We start from the raw sequence: 18,232 nt of genomic DNA on the forward strand, positions 1-18,232 counted from the left end.
AATGTTGATCTGTGTAAGGATACTTGTTGTGGCATTCGGGGCAGAAGCGGAATGGGGTCCGTTCCATTAGTCTTGCCGACGCACGTGGTCGGGCCGACCAGGCCCCGCCGGGGAACCGAAACCCCGAAGGGCCACCAGAGCTCTTCAAAATTCGGTGTCGATCTGTGTTAACTAACCCGATACCGAACGCAAACAATACCGTCGAATTTTTCCGATATCTAACTAATTTTCCGAACCGAAACATGGAGCGTAGAGGAACACGTCTGAACCCGATGGCTGAAAGAAAACAATCTAAGATGGAGTCGACGCCCATGCGCAATGGAGCCGAAATGGGAGGAGTCCCTCGATCTCGTGACTCAAAAAGACTTCTTCGAAGAAAAACAACTTGTAACACTCCGAGCCCAACACTAGATGGCGGGATATGCACAGCATGTGTATATGCAGCTACACATGCCATCGAACACACATATACACATACATATATAAGAGCTCCGGAACAAGCTAATCCAGCGGTTTAAAGAGGAAAGGGAGCAAATGACAAACTGCTGTGAAGCACCAACGCAACAGCCCATCGGCAAGTGTTGGTAGTCCAATACATCTACGTCTTGAGATGCGATAAGCAACTCTGAAGAGTACCTACTTCTGCCAACTATAAGTGTATGCACTGTTCAACTACATAAGAATGGTTATAAATCACTGAGAACATACTATGCCTGTAACACCCTGAAATGTTTGGGACCACTGCCTGCTAAAATTAGCAACAGAAATAGTACATGTATACCTTTAAGATTCCAAAACATTGATGTCTCCTGGGGCAAGGGAGGAAACTGAAGGGAAGTTCTTTATAGTTTATTGCTTTGGTATTCTCATATTATGTTTACTAATCTCTATACACCCTATAAAGAGGGAAAGCAGAGTTAGGTCACTCCAGTAAGAATAAAAGTGTGTTTGACAATGAAAACACCAATAAAATTTCTTAAAAATATAAAGTGGAGAATAATCAAAAAATGAAACGTATGGTGGAGCTATATGCAAGGATCTAAAGCTGTTTGCATGGCATAAAACTGTTGGAGCATGAGCAAAGCTGTACGGTTTAATAAATCCACGAGTGACAAGATGATTATAGTGTTCCAAGTAATAGTTGACTACACCCAAGCCCATCTGGATAAGTGCCTGCAATAAATACAATTCGTAACAAACTCCAAAATGTGTTGTCATCCTTCGCCCACCCCATATAGTTTACATCAAGGTTAAGACTTCATATCAATCTGAAATGATTGACAAGTAAACAAATCATTTGTGCAAGCTCTACCCTGTGCATGAAAGCCTAAACCGACAGAAAACTACTAAGCATTAGGTTATCCCCTGCAGCATGTTAACATTTTTACCCATCCACAATTCACAGCCACACAAGACATTCTACTGCCCATGAAGAACCCCACATATATTGATGAGGTTATTTGTAGGGCAATGATTCCCAGCACAACAAAAATCCAGAGACTTGAGTCCTGATCTTGCATCCAACAATGAAGGAAAGAGCACTTCATTTTTTTCTATATTTTACTTATAGTGGATACCAGTGCTCTTTGGCCAGTGGCAAAGTAGCTATGAAAGGCAAATAAACTTTTCATTTGATTATGCTTTGCTTATACAGGAAGCCTTACAGAGAAGTATACAGAGGACCTTTTATTGTCATGACAATGTTTACATAGCAATCTAGGTTCAGTGTTGTAACCACTCTACATCCATTAAAGTTACTATGTTGATTAGTTTTGGCTAACAATTTACTGATCTTCGTTTATTAAAGCAAACATCACGGTCTTCAGCCCCAAGCAAAGAGGAATCTCTACAACCTGCCTGAAGGAAAAAGATCAAGCAGTTTCCATCAATTACTACACAAGCCATGAACAACTGAACATAGAACAATGTTGACATTGATATATTTCCATCATTTGTTTCTTCAGGTTTTCACTTGGCAAGATTAAAGATTAACTCATTGCTAGGAATGTTTGATTTGCATTTTAAAAAAGGTCTGTCACAACATCTAGAGACCTGGGAAATCCATTTAACATCAGGGCTTCTTGCACTGATATAAACTTGTGAAAACAAATCAAATGCTTACCTCGAGCGCCTTCATGCTGAGAATTTCCACACCACATTTCTTCCCCCGCTCTACAATTTCTGTATCAAAAGAATCCATAACGATAATGGTGCGAAGGACTGGAGTTTGCCCCTTTTCCATGTTGTCTAGCAAACATTTAGTTTTATCTGTGTTGTCACAGAAAACTAATGCTATTTCAGCTGAAAATAGGGGAGATAAAAGCATTAGAAAACAGAGGAACCAAAAGTACATCAACCAGCAGTTTGATATGCAGACATTTAGGTCATATTAAAAGTGTTAAAGAAGCGCATTTGTAGACCATTTACTTAATTGACCTTGTATTATTAGGCAACAAGAGTCCGGAAACGCCAAGTACACAGTCTGCATCAAAATCCAGAACCCAAACAAACTCCATCACATGAGCAATCTGGTACAGGCTGTCAAATGGTTGTTCACACCGAGTTATAGCCAACCACATCTGATGCTCCACGATTCTGATTTGGTACAGGACATGTTGGATCCTCATGTTCATCTGCACCTGATAGAATGCTCACCAGTTTGTATATTTTTGCATTTCTGAATTGCAGTGTTTGGACCACCAAACTCGTATAATTTGCTTAGTGGATACACTACGTGTACTGTCTTATTGGTTTTCTGCATAAATAATTACAACACAAAAAAATAAATGGTTCTTGATATGTGAAGCACTTTCAAGCACTCTGGGAGTACAACTGCTCTCATACCTACCTCAAATTTTGTTCCACATATAGGCTTGGAAGAAGCCCATATAGGATGAATTATTGACCATCTACAGACATAAAATATTACTCATCCGTGCTTCTTCCCAGTGCCTCTCTTTACATAAATCTACTTTCTCCCTTTCCACTCATTTGGTGGCAGGAGAATAAACCTGCAGCACTTGCATATAGTTGTGCAAAGTGGCTTATTGTGGGGAAACATTGCCAACTAAACAGCTGTTCTAAAAACAGAATTTAAATCGGTCTCCCCCCCACCCATGTTACTACAATCTATGATGTGGAGCAAATTCTCTGTGTGTCAATTGTATACCATCATCATTTGGTCAATGGGGAAGTTACTGGCGGAAACTATGCTAGAGGGACATTATTAACCGTAACAGTCAATTGGCAGAGATTTACAGGCTCACCCGTATGGGGACTGAACCTTATATTTAACATTATCAATGTTGCACTAATTTACCTATGTTGGTCAAACGAATAATGAAGACTTCACAATAGGTCAACAATAAACCATGGGTAAAGATATCTGAAGATGACATTTTAAAACAAGCATTTTCGATGCAACGGGGTTCGCATTTGCTCGAGTTGGAGCTATTTGCGTTGTAAACTCCTAACCTAACTTTTCTTGCCACACAAAATAAAAAAAATATTTAAAAAATCACGCTGAAATTGAAAACAAAAAAACGGAGCGCAATCGCACTATGTAAACGCCAGCGTGATTGCGCTGCGGGGAAAATTAACAGATAAAGTAGTCCAGAAACCAGGCTCAAAACAGAGCCTCGTATGTTCCTAGTAGCTTACCAGTGCTGTGTAGGCGGGCTAAACACCGTAAAAGGCATGACTATAGACGCCTGTCACAAATGAAAGCAAGCAGATTTTAAAGAGCAAGCCCAGGAACCAATGAAAGACTGATGTGAACTGGGTGTGGTTGGAAGCCCAAAGAGATTGCTTTATGGATGGAGCGCTTTGCGCTCACCCATAAAAATGGAGGAGAAAAGCCTGAATTGGACAACTAATAAATTACGCCATTAGATTCAATATTTCAGGGACAAAAAGTACTACACCTTCACCTCTTTTTACAAAGTTATTTTCATTGACTAAATGCGTTTTATTCTTAGAAATGTATTAAGTCACACCTACATCAGGAGAAAGGCAAACATTCAGAGTAAATGCTGCCAATACTATGTAAAGAAAGAATCAAGAATAGTTATTGCAGCATGAATAAGTGTAGCCTTTGTGCAAATGTCTAGAAGGAAACCTGTTAGACCTGTCAGCTCTTGGTGTGGTTTCCCTCGTCTTTTTGACTTTCGACCTCCTGTTTTGATCCTGTGCTGAATTCTGTTTTTGCTGGCTTTAGGACTCTGGGCACTTTACCTCTGCTGACCAGTGCTAAAGTGCAACTGCTCTGTGTCTAAATGGTATTGGGGATTGGTTTATCCATGATTGGCATATTTGATTTACTAGTAAGTCCCTAGTATAGTGCACCATGTGTGCCCAGGACCTGTAAATCATGCTACCAGTGGGCCTGCAGCACTGAATGTGCCACCCCCAGGAGTAGCCCTGTAAATATGCCTTATACCTGGCATTGCAGCGTGTGCGCAGTTTTGAACTGCCAGTTCAACCTGGCAAGTGCACCCACTTGCAAGGCCCAAACCTCTCCCTTTACTACATGTAAGCCACCCCCTAAGGTAGGTACAAGGTAGCCCCATGGGCAGGGTATTTAAAATGTAGGACATGTACTGGGCGTTTTACATGTCCTGATAGAGAAACAGCGCTAGATTTGGTTTCCACTATTGCAAGGCCTCTCTCTCCTATAGGGTAATATGGGGATTGCCTTGCAATATCTTTTACGTGTTTTTTTTACAGGGAGCAGATAGAGATTTTGAATTTGGAGTCTCTGAGCTCATAATTTAAAAGGAAAATGTAACTTACCCAGTAGACATCTGTTCGTGGCATGTAGTGCTGTATATTCACATGCTTTGCATAAATCAGCCATCTAGTGTTGGGCTTGGAGTGTTACAAGTTGTTTTTCTTTGAAGAATATTTTCTAATCGAGATAGAGTGACTCCTCCGGTCGGTGATACTACACACGAGCATCAAGTCCTTTGTTAGACTGTTTTCCCACAGGCGGATAAAGTAAAGAGTGTATATATGTAGAAGTAGATGGTAAATAAAATATGTCCATGCAATGTATACATATTTACATTATACTGTACTACAACAACAGGCTTCCGGGGAGGAGGGAGGGTGCGTGTGAATCTACAGCACTACATGCCACAAACCAATGTCTACTGGATAAGTAACATTTTCTATTCGATGGCATGTGTAGCTGTAGATACACATGCTTTGCACAGACTGCAGTCACCTCCCAAATAAGCAGTGGCTAGCCTGCAGGAGTTGGATTAGCTTCAAATAATGTCCTAAGGACTGCTAAGCCAACATTTGCTTGTTAATGAGCTAAAACATCTACACAGTAGTGTGTCGTAAATGCATATGGTATAGAACAAGTAGAAGCTATTGGAATGGTTCCTAAAAAGGCCATAGAGTTACCTTTTTTTCCTGGTAGTGTGTGCTCTAGGAGCCACTGGTAGTTGTCTTAGCTTTAAGAGAACAAGTTTGGATACACTGGACTATCCATCTAGCTAATACATTCTTTGAAATTGGATTGCCCTTGGGAGGCATTGAAAAAGCTAGGAATGGTTTTTTGATTTCCAAAAACTTTTCGTCCTGTCAATGTAATACATGAGAGCTCTTAACATCCAGTGTGGAGAGCTCTTTCAGCAACTGAGTCTGGCTTTGGGAAGAAGACTGGTAACTCTAATGACTAATGTGAAATGGTGAAGCTACCCTAGGAAGGAATTTTGGATTGGTCCCAAGTACTATTTTATCTTTATGTAACTGGAAGAAGGGGTCCTTAAAGTGAACGCTTGTATCTTACAAACGCTTCTTAAAGAAGTTATAGCTACTTAAAAAGCAACCTTCCATGAAAGGAATTGTAAAGCACAGGGGTGCATCGGTTCAAATGGTGGACCCATACATCTGGTAAATACAATGTTAATCTTCCACAGAGGCAGTGGAGGAACTCTGGGCGGAATAACTCTGTTAAGGCCTTCCATGAATGCCTTAACCACAGGAATTCGAAATTGAGACAGGTCTGTTTTGGAGGTAAGAAGCTACGGCTGCTAAATGAAGCCCAGTATGCTAAATTTGCCTTCTGCAAATGTAGCAAACAATTACTTGTACTGAGGTTTTAAATGGATCAATATTTTTAGGTGAACAGTAACATTCAAAATGTCTCCATTTAGCAGCATAACACTGCCTAGTTGCAGGTCTGCATGCTTATTTAAAAATGTCCATACATTCGAAGGAAGTTGTAAGTAGCCAAACTGACTTCATGAGCCATATCACAATATTGAGCGCTTTGGGGTTTGGATGTCTGATTTGACCTTTAGTGAAAAGATCTGATCGGAAGTGTGTGATGTGGAACCACAGATAGATCCAATAGTGTTGTGTACCAAGGCTGACGTGCCCATGTGGGGGCTACAAGAATCATAGTGAATGATGTTTGTTTCAATTTGCGTATTCGAAATGCTATGAATGGGAGAGGCACAAAAGCATAAGCAAATAACCCAGCCAATTCATCCACAGAGCATTGCCCTTGGATTGAGGGTCTGGGTATCTGGACGCAAAGTTTTGGCATTTTGAATTTTCTGCTGTGGCAAAGAGATCTATTTCCAGTGTTCCCCACAACTGAAAAGTACTGGTGAAGTACTTGTGGGTGAATTTCCAATTTGTGGACTTGTTGCAGCATCCTGCATAATAGGTCTGCTAACTGATTGTCTGTTCCTGGGAGATATTCTGCCAGTAATTGAATGCGATTGTGAATCATCCACTTCCAAATTGTCCGAACTGGAAGGGACAATTGAGATGCGTGTCCCCCCTTGTTTTTGAAGATAACACATTGTTGTCATATTGTCTGTACTGACAAACACTATCTTGTGTGAGCTTGGTGTAAAGAATGCTTTGGGTGATAGAACGACTGCTAGCTGTTCCAAGTAATTGATGTGATAAGTGTTGAATGGGATCCAATTTCACCTGTATGGTGAGGTGGTTGAGTTGAGCCCCCAACCTGTCTGGTGCATCTGTTGAGTGATCTGAGGCACAGGGTCCTCAAATGGCCACCCTTTTGAAAGGTTGGTGGGGTTCTACAATTGCAAAGAGCAGTGAGTCTGGTGGTTCAACACTAGATCCTGAAGATGACCACTAATGAGAAAGGCACTGTTGCAGGGGACGCATGTGTAGTCTTGCATTGGGGAACTATGGCTATACAAGAAGCCATCATCCGACAATTGCATCTCTAGCTTCACTGCGTAAGTATGGTTCTCCTGCAATTGAGAGATAATTATGAAACGCTTGAATCCTCATTGGGTTTGGATTTGCTAGTGCTGACAGTGTTCAGAATTGCTCCCAGAGAAGTCTGTATTTGTGATAGTTAAGATGAGACTTTAGGTAATATGTGGACTCCAAATTCTGTAGAAGATTGACAGTGTACTGATTGTTTTCCTGACAAGATTGAATTGTACCGGCTTTTGAACCAGTATAGATATGGGAAACCATGTACATGATGCCTTCTTAGAATTGCTGCTACTACTGACAAGCATTTTGTGAATACCCTTGGAGCTGTTATTCCAAATGGTAGTACGTTGAATTGGTAGTGTTTTGCTGCAATGACATCATATATATTTGCGATGTGCTGGATGTATGGGAATATGGAAATAAGCATCTTTGAGATCCAATGCAGTCATATAATCCCCTTGCTGTAATAGGGGAATAACAGCTTGTAGTGTTACTACATGGAAATGCTCTGAGTATGTATAGGTTGAGAGGTCTGAGATCTAAAATTGGTCTTAATGAACAGTCCTTTTAGGGTATTAGGAAGTAAAGTGAATATTCTCCTCACCCTTGTTGGGATGTAGGTACCGGTTCTATAGATCTTGATAAGGGGCTGTAAAGTTTGTGGGAAAGAGGAGGAATGTTTGGTGGAGTGGACATGAGTTCTAAACAATAGCCATGTTGGATTATTGATAGAACCCACTGATCTGTGGTGATGTTCTACCATTGTGGATACATTTTTACTAGTCGTCTTTCTCCCACAGGAGATGTATATGCTGTGGGGATTTGTAAGAAGTCACTGTTTTGTTGAGGTGGAGGAACCTCTGGAAGCAGATGTTTTACCTCTTCCTCTATTAGTTCCTCTGTAAGAACCTCTGAATGAACCTCTGTTATAGAAGTGTGACCACAGTTTTTGTTGGAGGTGGATGGGTCTGTGGTTGATGGTTTGAAACCAGCTATAAATTGCGGCCTACAAAAAATTGCCTCTAGTGGGTGTGGTTTATAGTGGTGTCCCCATAGCCTAGGCTGTTTGAGTCTTAGGCTTCTCTATGGTGGTAGCCACTTCTGGTCCAAATAAATGTTCTTTATCAAAGGGCATGTTAAATACAGCTTGCTTTATCTCAGGTTTAAAACCTGAACATCTTAACCATACATGTCTACTGATTACTATGCTGGTGTTGACCCCACTCCCTGAGGCTGCATCTGTAGCGCATCTAATTGCGTTATTAGAGACAGCCTATCTACTATTTGTTGCCCTCTTTTTCTGATATTCAGGTGGAAGATACTGCAACAGCTCTTCCATTTAATCCCAGTGGGCCCTATCGTACCTGGCCAGTCCTCCAGTGGTTTGCAACCTCAGTAGCCACTCTTACCTGCTGCATCTAATTTATTTTTTTTGTCTCGAGGAGGAGCATCTCCTGTAGACTGACTTGGCACATTTTCTTGCCACACCTACAAGTGTTGAGTCTGGTAGTAATTGTAAAAGAGGGTGCAGGTTTTTTTTTTTTTTTTTTTTTAAAGAAATCAACCCTGGGTGTAACGATCCTTGCCTTGACGGATTTCTTAAAAATGTCTGTAGCATGTCTAAGCTTGCCTGAAAGTATAGGGAGACATTGGTACTCCTGGTGTGTAGATGTCAAGGTATTAAAACAGAAAGCCCTCTTTAATGGGATCCGTATGTAATTGTATGTTGTGTACACAGCTGCCCTAGCTATCACTATTGTAAGCAGTGGTATCTTCAGGGGGGCAATGGCCTTGCTGGGTATAAATCTGGGTCATTAGGGAGAATGGGATCATGATTATATAGACCCCATGGGTCTACATCTTGATCACTTAGGTCATCCCTATGACCTGATGTGGATGTCTGCGGAGAGAAATGTGCAGTGTCTAGGTGAGGGTGGTGGGGTAGAAGGATGGAGGAAGAAAGGGCTACACAACAACCTCAACTTTCACCACCACATTCTCCTTTCCTTCCATTTGGACGCTAGCCCTCCACCTAAGAGTCTCTAAAGTCTCCTGAAATGTAAGTTTTTTTAGTTGTTACAGGAGGAGACTATCATTCTTCCTGTTTCCTCTGTATGTGGAGCTTGCGCTGCTTAGCGTCCATAACCTCTAATATAAGTTGTATTGCTGGTTACTCGTCAGTAACTGCAGAATGTTTACTGCTAGCAATTTTAGAGTCCAAAGATTGACACGGAATGCTTCACTAAGACCAAAATGGTCGGCTCTGAAAGTGGTGCAAATTTTTCCGGCTCTGAGGTGGAATTGTCAGATTTTCAGCTGGATACCGAAACAGGTGTAGCAGCCTGTTTGGTCAGTGCCACATGCATTTTGGTCTTTTGTTTTGGTGCCAAACCGAAGGTGTGTGGGGAGAGGGGGCATGTGTGGGGAGATGGGGCGCGTGCGGGGAGAGGGGGGGTGCGTGTGCTGGGAGAGAGGGGGTGTGCGTGTGCTGGGAGAGAGGGGGTGTGCGAGTGCTGGGAGAGAGGGGGTGTGCGAGTGCTGGGAGAGAGGGGGTGTGCGTGTGGCGCAATTTGGGCACCATCTCCAAACATGCTCTTCGGTCCTAGAAAGCGTTTTGATCGAAAGGATCTACAGGTGTTGCATTGCAGGTCTGTGTTCCAGAGACAGGCAGAGATTACACACCAAATGCTGGTTGGTGTAGGGAAATTTGGTGTGACACAGAGGACAGAACCGAAATGGATTTCATTCCATCAGCCTACATCGTTCGACCACAGTGTGTTGAAGTAGGCCCAAAAAGGGCTAGGTCGCCCCTAAGGAGTGAAATCAACCCAAATGATCAAAGTCTGATCGACTATAAAGAGTAGAAAACATAATCAAAACTATACCGACGTTTATAGAAAGTTAGAACAAAGATCAGAAGATACTGAACCGAGATCCACCGGAGAGAGAGGAAACCCATCCGAACCTGACAGCAGGGCAAAAACAATCTAACAAAGGACTTGATGCCCATGCGCAGTATCACCGAGCTGAGGAGTCACTCGATCTCGGCAAACATACACAAGTAAAGATAGCACTTTTCAAAGTTTTAAATGAGTCTTAATCTATAAGAATCAATGGTTGTTTGACGTATCCCAGGTGCTGTATGCTGAAAAGATACTAAGACGATGCGGGCTGCAGTGGAAGGGATGTTCTGAAATGCAAAGTGATGCGTCTGTTCCTTACTGCACAGAAGATGTTATACGTCTATCCTTTCCTCACAGCTTCCAAGCTACCAAGGGAGTAAACAGGGGTTATCTTAGCTGTGTGGCTCCCTTACCCTGACTAGAGTGCAGGTCCCTACTTTGACACTAGAAGCCCCATTTCTAACAGAACACAATTGAAGTTGCTGTCTCTCTGGTTGCAAATGCATGGACATTAAATGGATGAAATGTTCACTGTAAGCTGTAACAAAGAGAAGAGGTAATCCATTTTATGGATCAATTCGGTTTATTGATATTAGTTTAAAGCGAGAAAGAACACAGCTGTGTGACTACAACCTTACAGACCGGCAACAATAACGCTCGTAATACATGCAGCATATTTGAAGCCTTCCTCAAAGGGTCCGCATAGTAACCAATGAACCATGAGCATTACATATACAAGAACAATCAACATAGAAATGTGGTATACAACTGATCTATTCCCCACCGTGTCTATGTCAGAGTACTTCTCATAGTCTTCTCCCTTAGATGTGTGAGCCAGCTTACTCGGTCCCATTCCCCCCACAGTAGTTGAGCGGGTAGCATTAAGTATAGTTGACAAGCTCAATGGTCCCTTAGCAGGCGTAGGATTTTTAAAAATGTAAGGCAGGTGATTTCATTGAATTCTGTGAACAAAATTTGTATAAAGGGTACCCATAGCATGGGAACTTCTATCGTTCTGCTTTGAGAGATGGTTTCTCCATCCCCAGAAGAAACCATAACTTATGCTGCCATGAGATGTAAGCTGGGGTTCTGTCAGTGCCCCGCTGTGCTAATATAGTCTGGTGGGCAGCATTAAGGGTGAGAGCCGTTTGACGGCCTCTTGGTGAACGTAGAGGGAAGGTGAGGGAATGGATAGGCCCAGTATGGTATATGATGGCAGTCTAGGGAGCTGTGCTCTGTTGATTTTGTCTAAGATGCTACTCCAGTATCTTCAGTTTGGGACAGTGCCATAGCAGGTGTATTAGGGTGCCAGTATGGCCGCAGCCCCTCCAGCATAGCTCCAGTTTAGTGGTGTTCCATATATGGATTCTTGTGGGTGTATAGTACCAAGAAGTTATTTTATAGGCTGTTTCAGTGCCCGACATGCTATGAGCTGTGTGGGGGGCCCTGTACTGTATTTCTCCCCATTCCTCTTTGGTTAGATCTCTCCCCAATCTGGCCTCCCATTTTTTTGTCCCGTGGTTTTGGGCATTTGTGTGGCGACCGTAAGGTGTGTATAAAGCTCGGAGATCAGCCATTTATTATCTCTTAAGTGTTAGCAATTTCTCAAAAGCTGTGAGCGATCGCTACTAGGGGCTTAAAGGTCGGTATGATATGTTATTCTATCTGCCTCCGTGAGCCCATAATCATCAATGGGTATAATGCTGTCTGAGTTGACTAGGCTCCCCACTCTTGCAACCCCCTGCATGCCATCTTTGAAAACTCATCAGGCCAGGGGCAAAATCTGGATTAGCGCAGATCGGTGTCATGGGGGAGGGAAAGGATGTCAGGTCATTCTTAACTGCAACTGAGTCCAAGACCCGGAATGTTGTGCTAGTGTCAGGGGAGGTGAAGAATCCTATAGCTGTGTCTGCATGGCAGCCAGGGCTCTGCCATCCATTCTGACCCTGCAACTGCTTGATCCATGAAACACCAGTGTTTTTGTACAGGCGGCTCCATTCTAGTATGAACCGCAGGCGGGCAGCATGGTAGTATTTCAGAAGGCCGCCAACCTCCCTTTTATGTTGGGGAGATACAGGGTATGGCGCGGGATGCGTGCCAGTTTCTGGTCCCAGATAAATTTAACTACAGCTGATTGCATTGATGCCAGTGTTTTAACCGGTGGGGTAAGTGGGATTGTTTGAAATAGATAAAGGATGCGTGGCAATATCTTCATTTTTATTGATGCTAGTCTACCTAACCAAGAGTGTGTGTTTGCTCCAGATTTCCAGGTCCTTCAGTACGGCATAGTTCCTGTTAGCTGTTTTTGTAGTCGTGTTTGCAAGCTCAATGCCAAGGTATGGGACGGCTTTGTGGAGGCCGAGGACCAGTATTGTTGAGGGAAGCGTTTAGAGCACATTTCGTGAATCTTTGGATAGCAGATGTGTTTCTTGTACTAAGCATATGACTGATCGCTCAAGGAGAGGATCATCAGGCGTTTCTTGGGGTTACTGAGACCTCGAACATTGAGGCTCAGACAGTTAAGTGTCAGATGTGTTAAGGGGAAGGCCTTGACATTGGAGTCGTGAGTGGCAAGAAGCTGGGAGCAGTACTATGTAGGGTGCCAATGTTGCAATTTTCAGACATGTGGTTCTTGTTGCATCACAGGAGATAGGGAAGTATCATTAACAGTGTGGCACAACAGGTGCTTAACCTAACAAATAACCAAGTCCTCAATGCAGGACTGACTATAGACAGGGCTCCAAGCAAAGTTCAGAGGCTTTTTGTGGGGTCTGGGTAAGTTGTCCATGGGTTCCGCCAACCCTGGCCCTGTGTCGTAGCTCGTCGGGCTGGAGTCCCCAGGGCGGCTAGTTGATCTCTCTCACACGTGCACACTCTTTGTAGGATGTCTTCCTTCGTCATGAAGTTGTAGACGCAGGCCAGAATGCCTGGGGGACGAGACCCAGTCCCTCCAGGGCGGCCTGACCTGTGAACACGGTCCAACGAGATCCTGTTCATTCTCTGGACCCAGATGAGATTAGAACAAAGCCGTGGTGTACTCTGATAGCACCACCTTCAGTCATGCTGGGGGCTCCACGAATTTGTAGGTTATGGCAGCGGGAGCAGTTTTCCAGGTCTTCAGTCATGATCTGTAGTTGCTCCTGCTGTTCTCGCAAACAAAGGAGCTCTTTGACATCTTCTCCTCTGGTAATCTCATTGTCTTCCAGGCCTGACAACCGGTCCAGGCGCCGTCTCATTGTCATCCACACCTCGGATACTCCCCCACAACCAGACGATCGCAGACAACCGTGTGTTTGTTTTGTGTTGGTGTGGATTTGGTCAGCATCTCCTAGACGGACTGATGTTTTATAGTTAGGCTCACACTTCAAATGTGCAAAACCACTGAAATTCAGCTATTATAGTTAAGAATTATTTCAAGCAACTATAACTCATGCCCCAAGGTAAGTAACTTGCGCCGTTGTCATGCACTGCTAATTACCTCAGATATTACAACACTCATGACATCTTTTAAGACATCATTGTAACATTTGCAGTAATATTGATGATAAGACCATGCAGCTGCACAAGTTATAGTTACCTTAGGGCACGTGCTCTACTTACTTGGTTTAAGTGAATATATATTCACTTAAAACATAAAGGTTATAGAAACAGGATAGGCTCACATCTGTTTTTTTTTAAGTGAATGAATATATATTTTGTCACTTAAAAAAAAAATTCAACCACCGCCACACATGGCCAACCCTCAATAAGCAACCGGCCTTCGCTCATGCACAGTGGAGGTTGCCAGCAAGACCTGGCCTGCAGCCTGAGCCAGCGGCCAACTCCCCTAACCACCCAACCCCAGGCTGTGCACAGCTCTTTGGCTGCAGCCTGTGTGTGATAATAGGTGCAAGGGCTAGTAAGAGTGCATACATCAGTGTTTTAGTGGGTGTGTCCAAGTGAGACTGTGAATGGGCGTACGAGGGTCTGAGAGTGGGAGCATGAGTGTCTGATTGGGTGTGTAAGTGTGACTTTTTCCACACCCATTCAGAGTGAGGGAGAGATAGATTTTTAGGCTTTGATGTGGGATATACTAAGAATGAGATATTTCTGCACAATTTGAAAAGAAAAATATATTTGTCATTAAAAAACATTAAGATCACCTTTCAGTATGAGCTTTAAACATTAGCACTGTGTATATATATATATATATATATATATATAAAATATAATATAAACTACTCCAGCTGGACTATAATACTAAACGGTCCGTGTGACGTTCACACTTGAGCTATTCATTTTTTTTAATTTTTTTTATTTTTATTTCAATATCCACTTTTTCAGCCCGTTATGGGCTATCTGGGAACCGCAGGGGAACCCTCAAAGGCTCCCTTGTGGTCCCTGCAGATTTTTTTCTCCAATTATAATGTGCCCTTTATTGGCTATCTGGGACCACAGAGGAAGCCTCAAGATCTATCCCTCGTGATCCCACTGCTCCAGCAATCAAGGAGCTGCTTTAGGTAGCAGCTCCCTGGTTGCTGAAGCCAAGCTTTTACCTCCGTTTATCATGCATATGTACGTGTAGGGAACAGATGAAAACAAAGCTTTGACAGTAGGACCTGATTGACATGTTCCGCTGTCAGAAAACAGAGCGTTTGCTGTGACTTGGCTGCAGCCATCAAAGCTGGAGCCACAGCAAACAGCTATATCTCAGAGTGTGGGCACTCCAGGACATAGCAGGAGCCGGCCCTGGGGGGTGGCAGTCCCCAGGGACATCAATGGCTCTTTGAAGCAACAAGTATAGCCCCGGGGAGGTGGTGGTCCATGGGGCTACAGGAGGGCCAAAAAGGACCCCCATCACTTTTGTTTTTTAAATCTTTGCCCTGGGGAGGTGGTGGTTTGATTGATAGGACATGGAGATACCACTTTTGGTAGAAAAGTTGGGTTTGTGCGAAGGACTACCTTATCTTTATGTATTTGAAAAAAGATTCTTCTAGAGTTAATGTCTGGAGCTCACTGACACGTCTAAGTGATGTGACTGCAACCAGAAAAGCTATCTTCCATGAAAAGAACTCAATAGGACATGAGTAATGTGGCTCAGCGGACCTAGGAGCCTATTGAGTACAATTTGAAGATGTCATGATCAATCAGGGGGAAGTCTAGATGTAATTACCCTTTTAAGTCCTTCCATGAAAGTTTTAATAACGGGGATTTTGAGCAATGAAATATGTTCTCTATTTTGTAAGTATGCACCTATGGCTGCAAAATGTAATATCATTGAATTGTAAGCCAATTTGGCTTGTCGTAAGCGTAGGAAGTAGCAAATTGCAAATTTCTTGGACAGATGCTTTAATTCGATCAATGTGTTTGGACTGGCAGTAGCAAACAACACACTTCAATTTTGCTGCATAACATGCTGTAGTTGTCGGTCTACAAGCCTCCCTCAAAATTTCCATACATTCTGGAGATAAATTGAGATACTCAAATACTTTGACTTCAGGAGCCAATTCGTTATGTTTCCCATTCGTGGACTTGATGCATCCTGCTGAGCAGGTCTGCAAAGTCATTGTCCGTCCCTGGGAGATATTCTGCTAGTAGGTGAATGTGGTGATGTAACCCATTTATGTATTGTTTGTGCCAGTTGTGATAGCTGGAATGATCGTGACTCCCCGTTTTTTGTGAATACTACATCGCTGTCATATTGTCAGTCTGGACAAGAACAACTTTATGGGAGGGGAGGTAGGAATGCTTTGAGGGCTATAAATACCACTTGAAGCTCCACATAACTGATGTGCATGGAAAAATGTTTGTACAGGGCCTCTAAAAAGGCCACCCTTTTAAGAGGTTGGTGGAGTTCCAACACTGCAGGGAGTGGTATTTTTGGTGGTCTATTAACACTAGGTCCTGAAAATGACCCTGTGACAGACCACTGACGAGACAGACATTGCTGTAGCTGATGCATGAGGATTCTGGCATGAGGTATGACAATGCAAGATGCCATCATCCCTAAGAGACGCATGATTTGTGACTGTTAGAGTAATTCTGTTGAAAGTGAAGAAGCAGATGCTGGAAATTTTGTATCCAAGTTGCATTGGGGGTATGCTAACCCCAACTGAGTGTTGAGAATGGCCCCTAGATATGGTTGAATCTGAAGAGGTTGTAAATTAGATTTTTCAAAGCGGAGTGTGAACCCTAGTTTGTGAAGAAGGTTCACTAATGTGTGTGGGACTGGCACTGTTGTAACATGCTGGCTTTGATAAGACAGTTGTGCATGTATGGTAAGACCTGATTCTTGTCGTCTGAGTTGTGCTGCAACCACTGTTGGGTATTTGGTGAATACCCTGGGAGCAGTTGTGACCCCAAATGGTAGAACTACAAACTGAATGTTTGCTGGCAATCACAAATCATAAATATTTGCAGTGTGAGGGATGGAAGTATGGAAATATGCATCTTTGAGGTCTAGAGCGGCCATAAAATCTCACTGTTGGAGTGATATGACAACCTGAAGAGTGACCATGTGAAAGTGTTCTGAAAGAATGAACTGATTTAGGGGCCTGAGATGAAAGATGGGTCAGAGTGACCCGTCCCTTATTGGAATGAGGATTATAGCGAGTATAGTCCTGTTCCTTAATATTGGGATGGAACTGATTTTATAGCCCCCTTTGAAAGGAGAGCTTGTACCTCTGAGGAGAGTGAGGTGTTCTTAAGATAACCTGTGTGTGCGAGGAGGGATTTTGGGGAGGTGTGGTTGTGAGCGCCATGCAATAACCATAATGGATAAGGGGGAGGACCCATTGGGCTGATGTAAATTGTGTCCATTGAGTGTAGAAGTCCTGAAGGTGTTCCCCAACTGGTGTTATATGTGGGTTGAGTATGTGTAGTTACTCAGTGTTTTGTTGAGGAGCCTGAGCCCCAGGAGTTGTTTTTACCCGTCTATGAAATTACCTCTGAATGACCCTCTAAAAGAGCCTCTGGTGTATGAACTTGAGGCCTGTTTGTTATGAGAGGTGGAAGGATATGATGTTGATTTGTAACCCACTCTATAGACTGAGTGCCGAAAAAATACCCTCTGTGCTTGGGACTGAAGAGCTCCCATGGCCTTTGCAGTGTTCGTGCCCTTTTAGTTTTTCCAAGGTAGAAAAAAAAACTATGGACCAAAGAGGTGTTCTCTACTAAAGGGCATATTTAAAACTGCCTGCAGTACTTCTGGCTTAAAGACAGAGCACCTAAGCCATGCATGCCTTCTAATTAGGACACCTGTGTTTATACCTCGTTGCGCTATCTGCAGCATCCAGTGCACGCTTAATAGAGTTGTGGGCAATGGTTTGCCCCTCTGACACAATTTGTTGGCCATCCTTGCGATACTCCTCTGGGAGATATTGGAGGAGTTCCTACATTTCATCCCAGTGGCCTTTATCATATTGAGAGAGTAAGGCTTGCGAATTGGCTGTCCGTCAGTGATTCACGGCTTGCACGGCCACTCTTGCCTGCCACATCATTTTTTTTTTTTTTTTTACTCTGTCAGGTGTGGGAAGAGTCTCCAGTGGCCTGGCTATTAGCCTTTTTCCTGATGGTAGTAGCCACAATTGAGTCTGGTGGCACTTGTGATTTGATAAAGGGTCCAAAGGTGCTGGCTTGTATTTTATTTTTCCATCTACCCTTGGTGTTATTATTCCAGAACTCAAAGGCTCTTGGAAGATGTTTGCAAGCCGAATCATACCCGAGAGCACAGGGAGATATTGGGTGTCCCTGTGTGTGGTGGTAAGCGTATCAAAGAAGAAATCCTGTTCAATAGGATTCTTATGTGAAGGTACATTATTGTAAGCAGCTACCCTAGCAATGACTTGTTGGTAGCTGGTAGTATCCTCTAGAGGGGACGGTCTAGCGGGATACAAATCTGGGTCAGTATTAATAACAGTCTGGATCATAAGAATCCCAGCAATCTAGATCTGGTGTTATGCCTTCTAACTAGTGTTCATCAAATAACGGTGAACATTGGGGAGTGTGGTCCCTGCAGTTGGAGAGGTAGGAGAATAAATAAGTGGAGGTGAAGTAGTAGGAGGAAGAGCAGGAAGATGATGAGCGGGAGGGGTGAGGGGAAAGAGGAGGATAAGCAGGCTCCTTTGTGGAAACCA

The 18,232-nt window shown here is 43.2% G+C and overlaps 1 protein-coding gene across 6 annotated transcripts in view; it reads right to left on the bottom strand.

The window, feature by feature from the left end:
• The window catches only part of ACSL1 (acyl-CoA synthetase long chain family member 1), a 447,768-nt gene that overhangs the window by 208,570 nt on the left and 220,966 nt on the right, over positions 1-18,232 (bottom strand). For all 6 annotated transcript variants that reach the window (XM_069199542.1, XM_069199561.1, XM_069199552.1 and 3 more), the window contains exon 7: positions 2,123-2,301. In XM_069199542.1, coding sequence (XP_069055643.1) covers positions 2,123-2,301 — 179 coding nt within the window. The remainder of the gene's footprint in view (positions 1-2,122; positions 2,302-18,232) is intronic.

The sequence above is a fragment of the Pleurodeles waltl genome, chromosome 1_2, assembly GCF_031143425.1.
Source record: "Pleurodeles waltl isolate 20211129_DDA chromosome 1_2, aPleWal1.hap1.20221129, whole genome shotgun sequence".
NCBI classification, from domain to species: Eukaryota; Metazoa; Chordata; class Amphibia; order Caudata; family Salamandridae; genus Pleurodeles; species Pleurodeles waltl.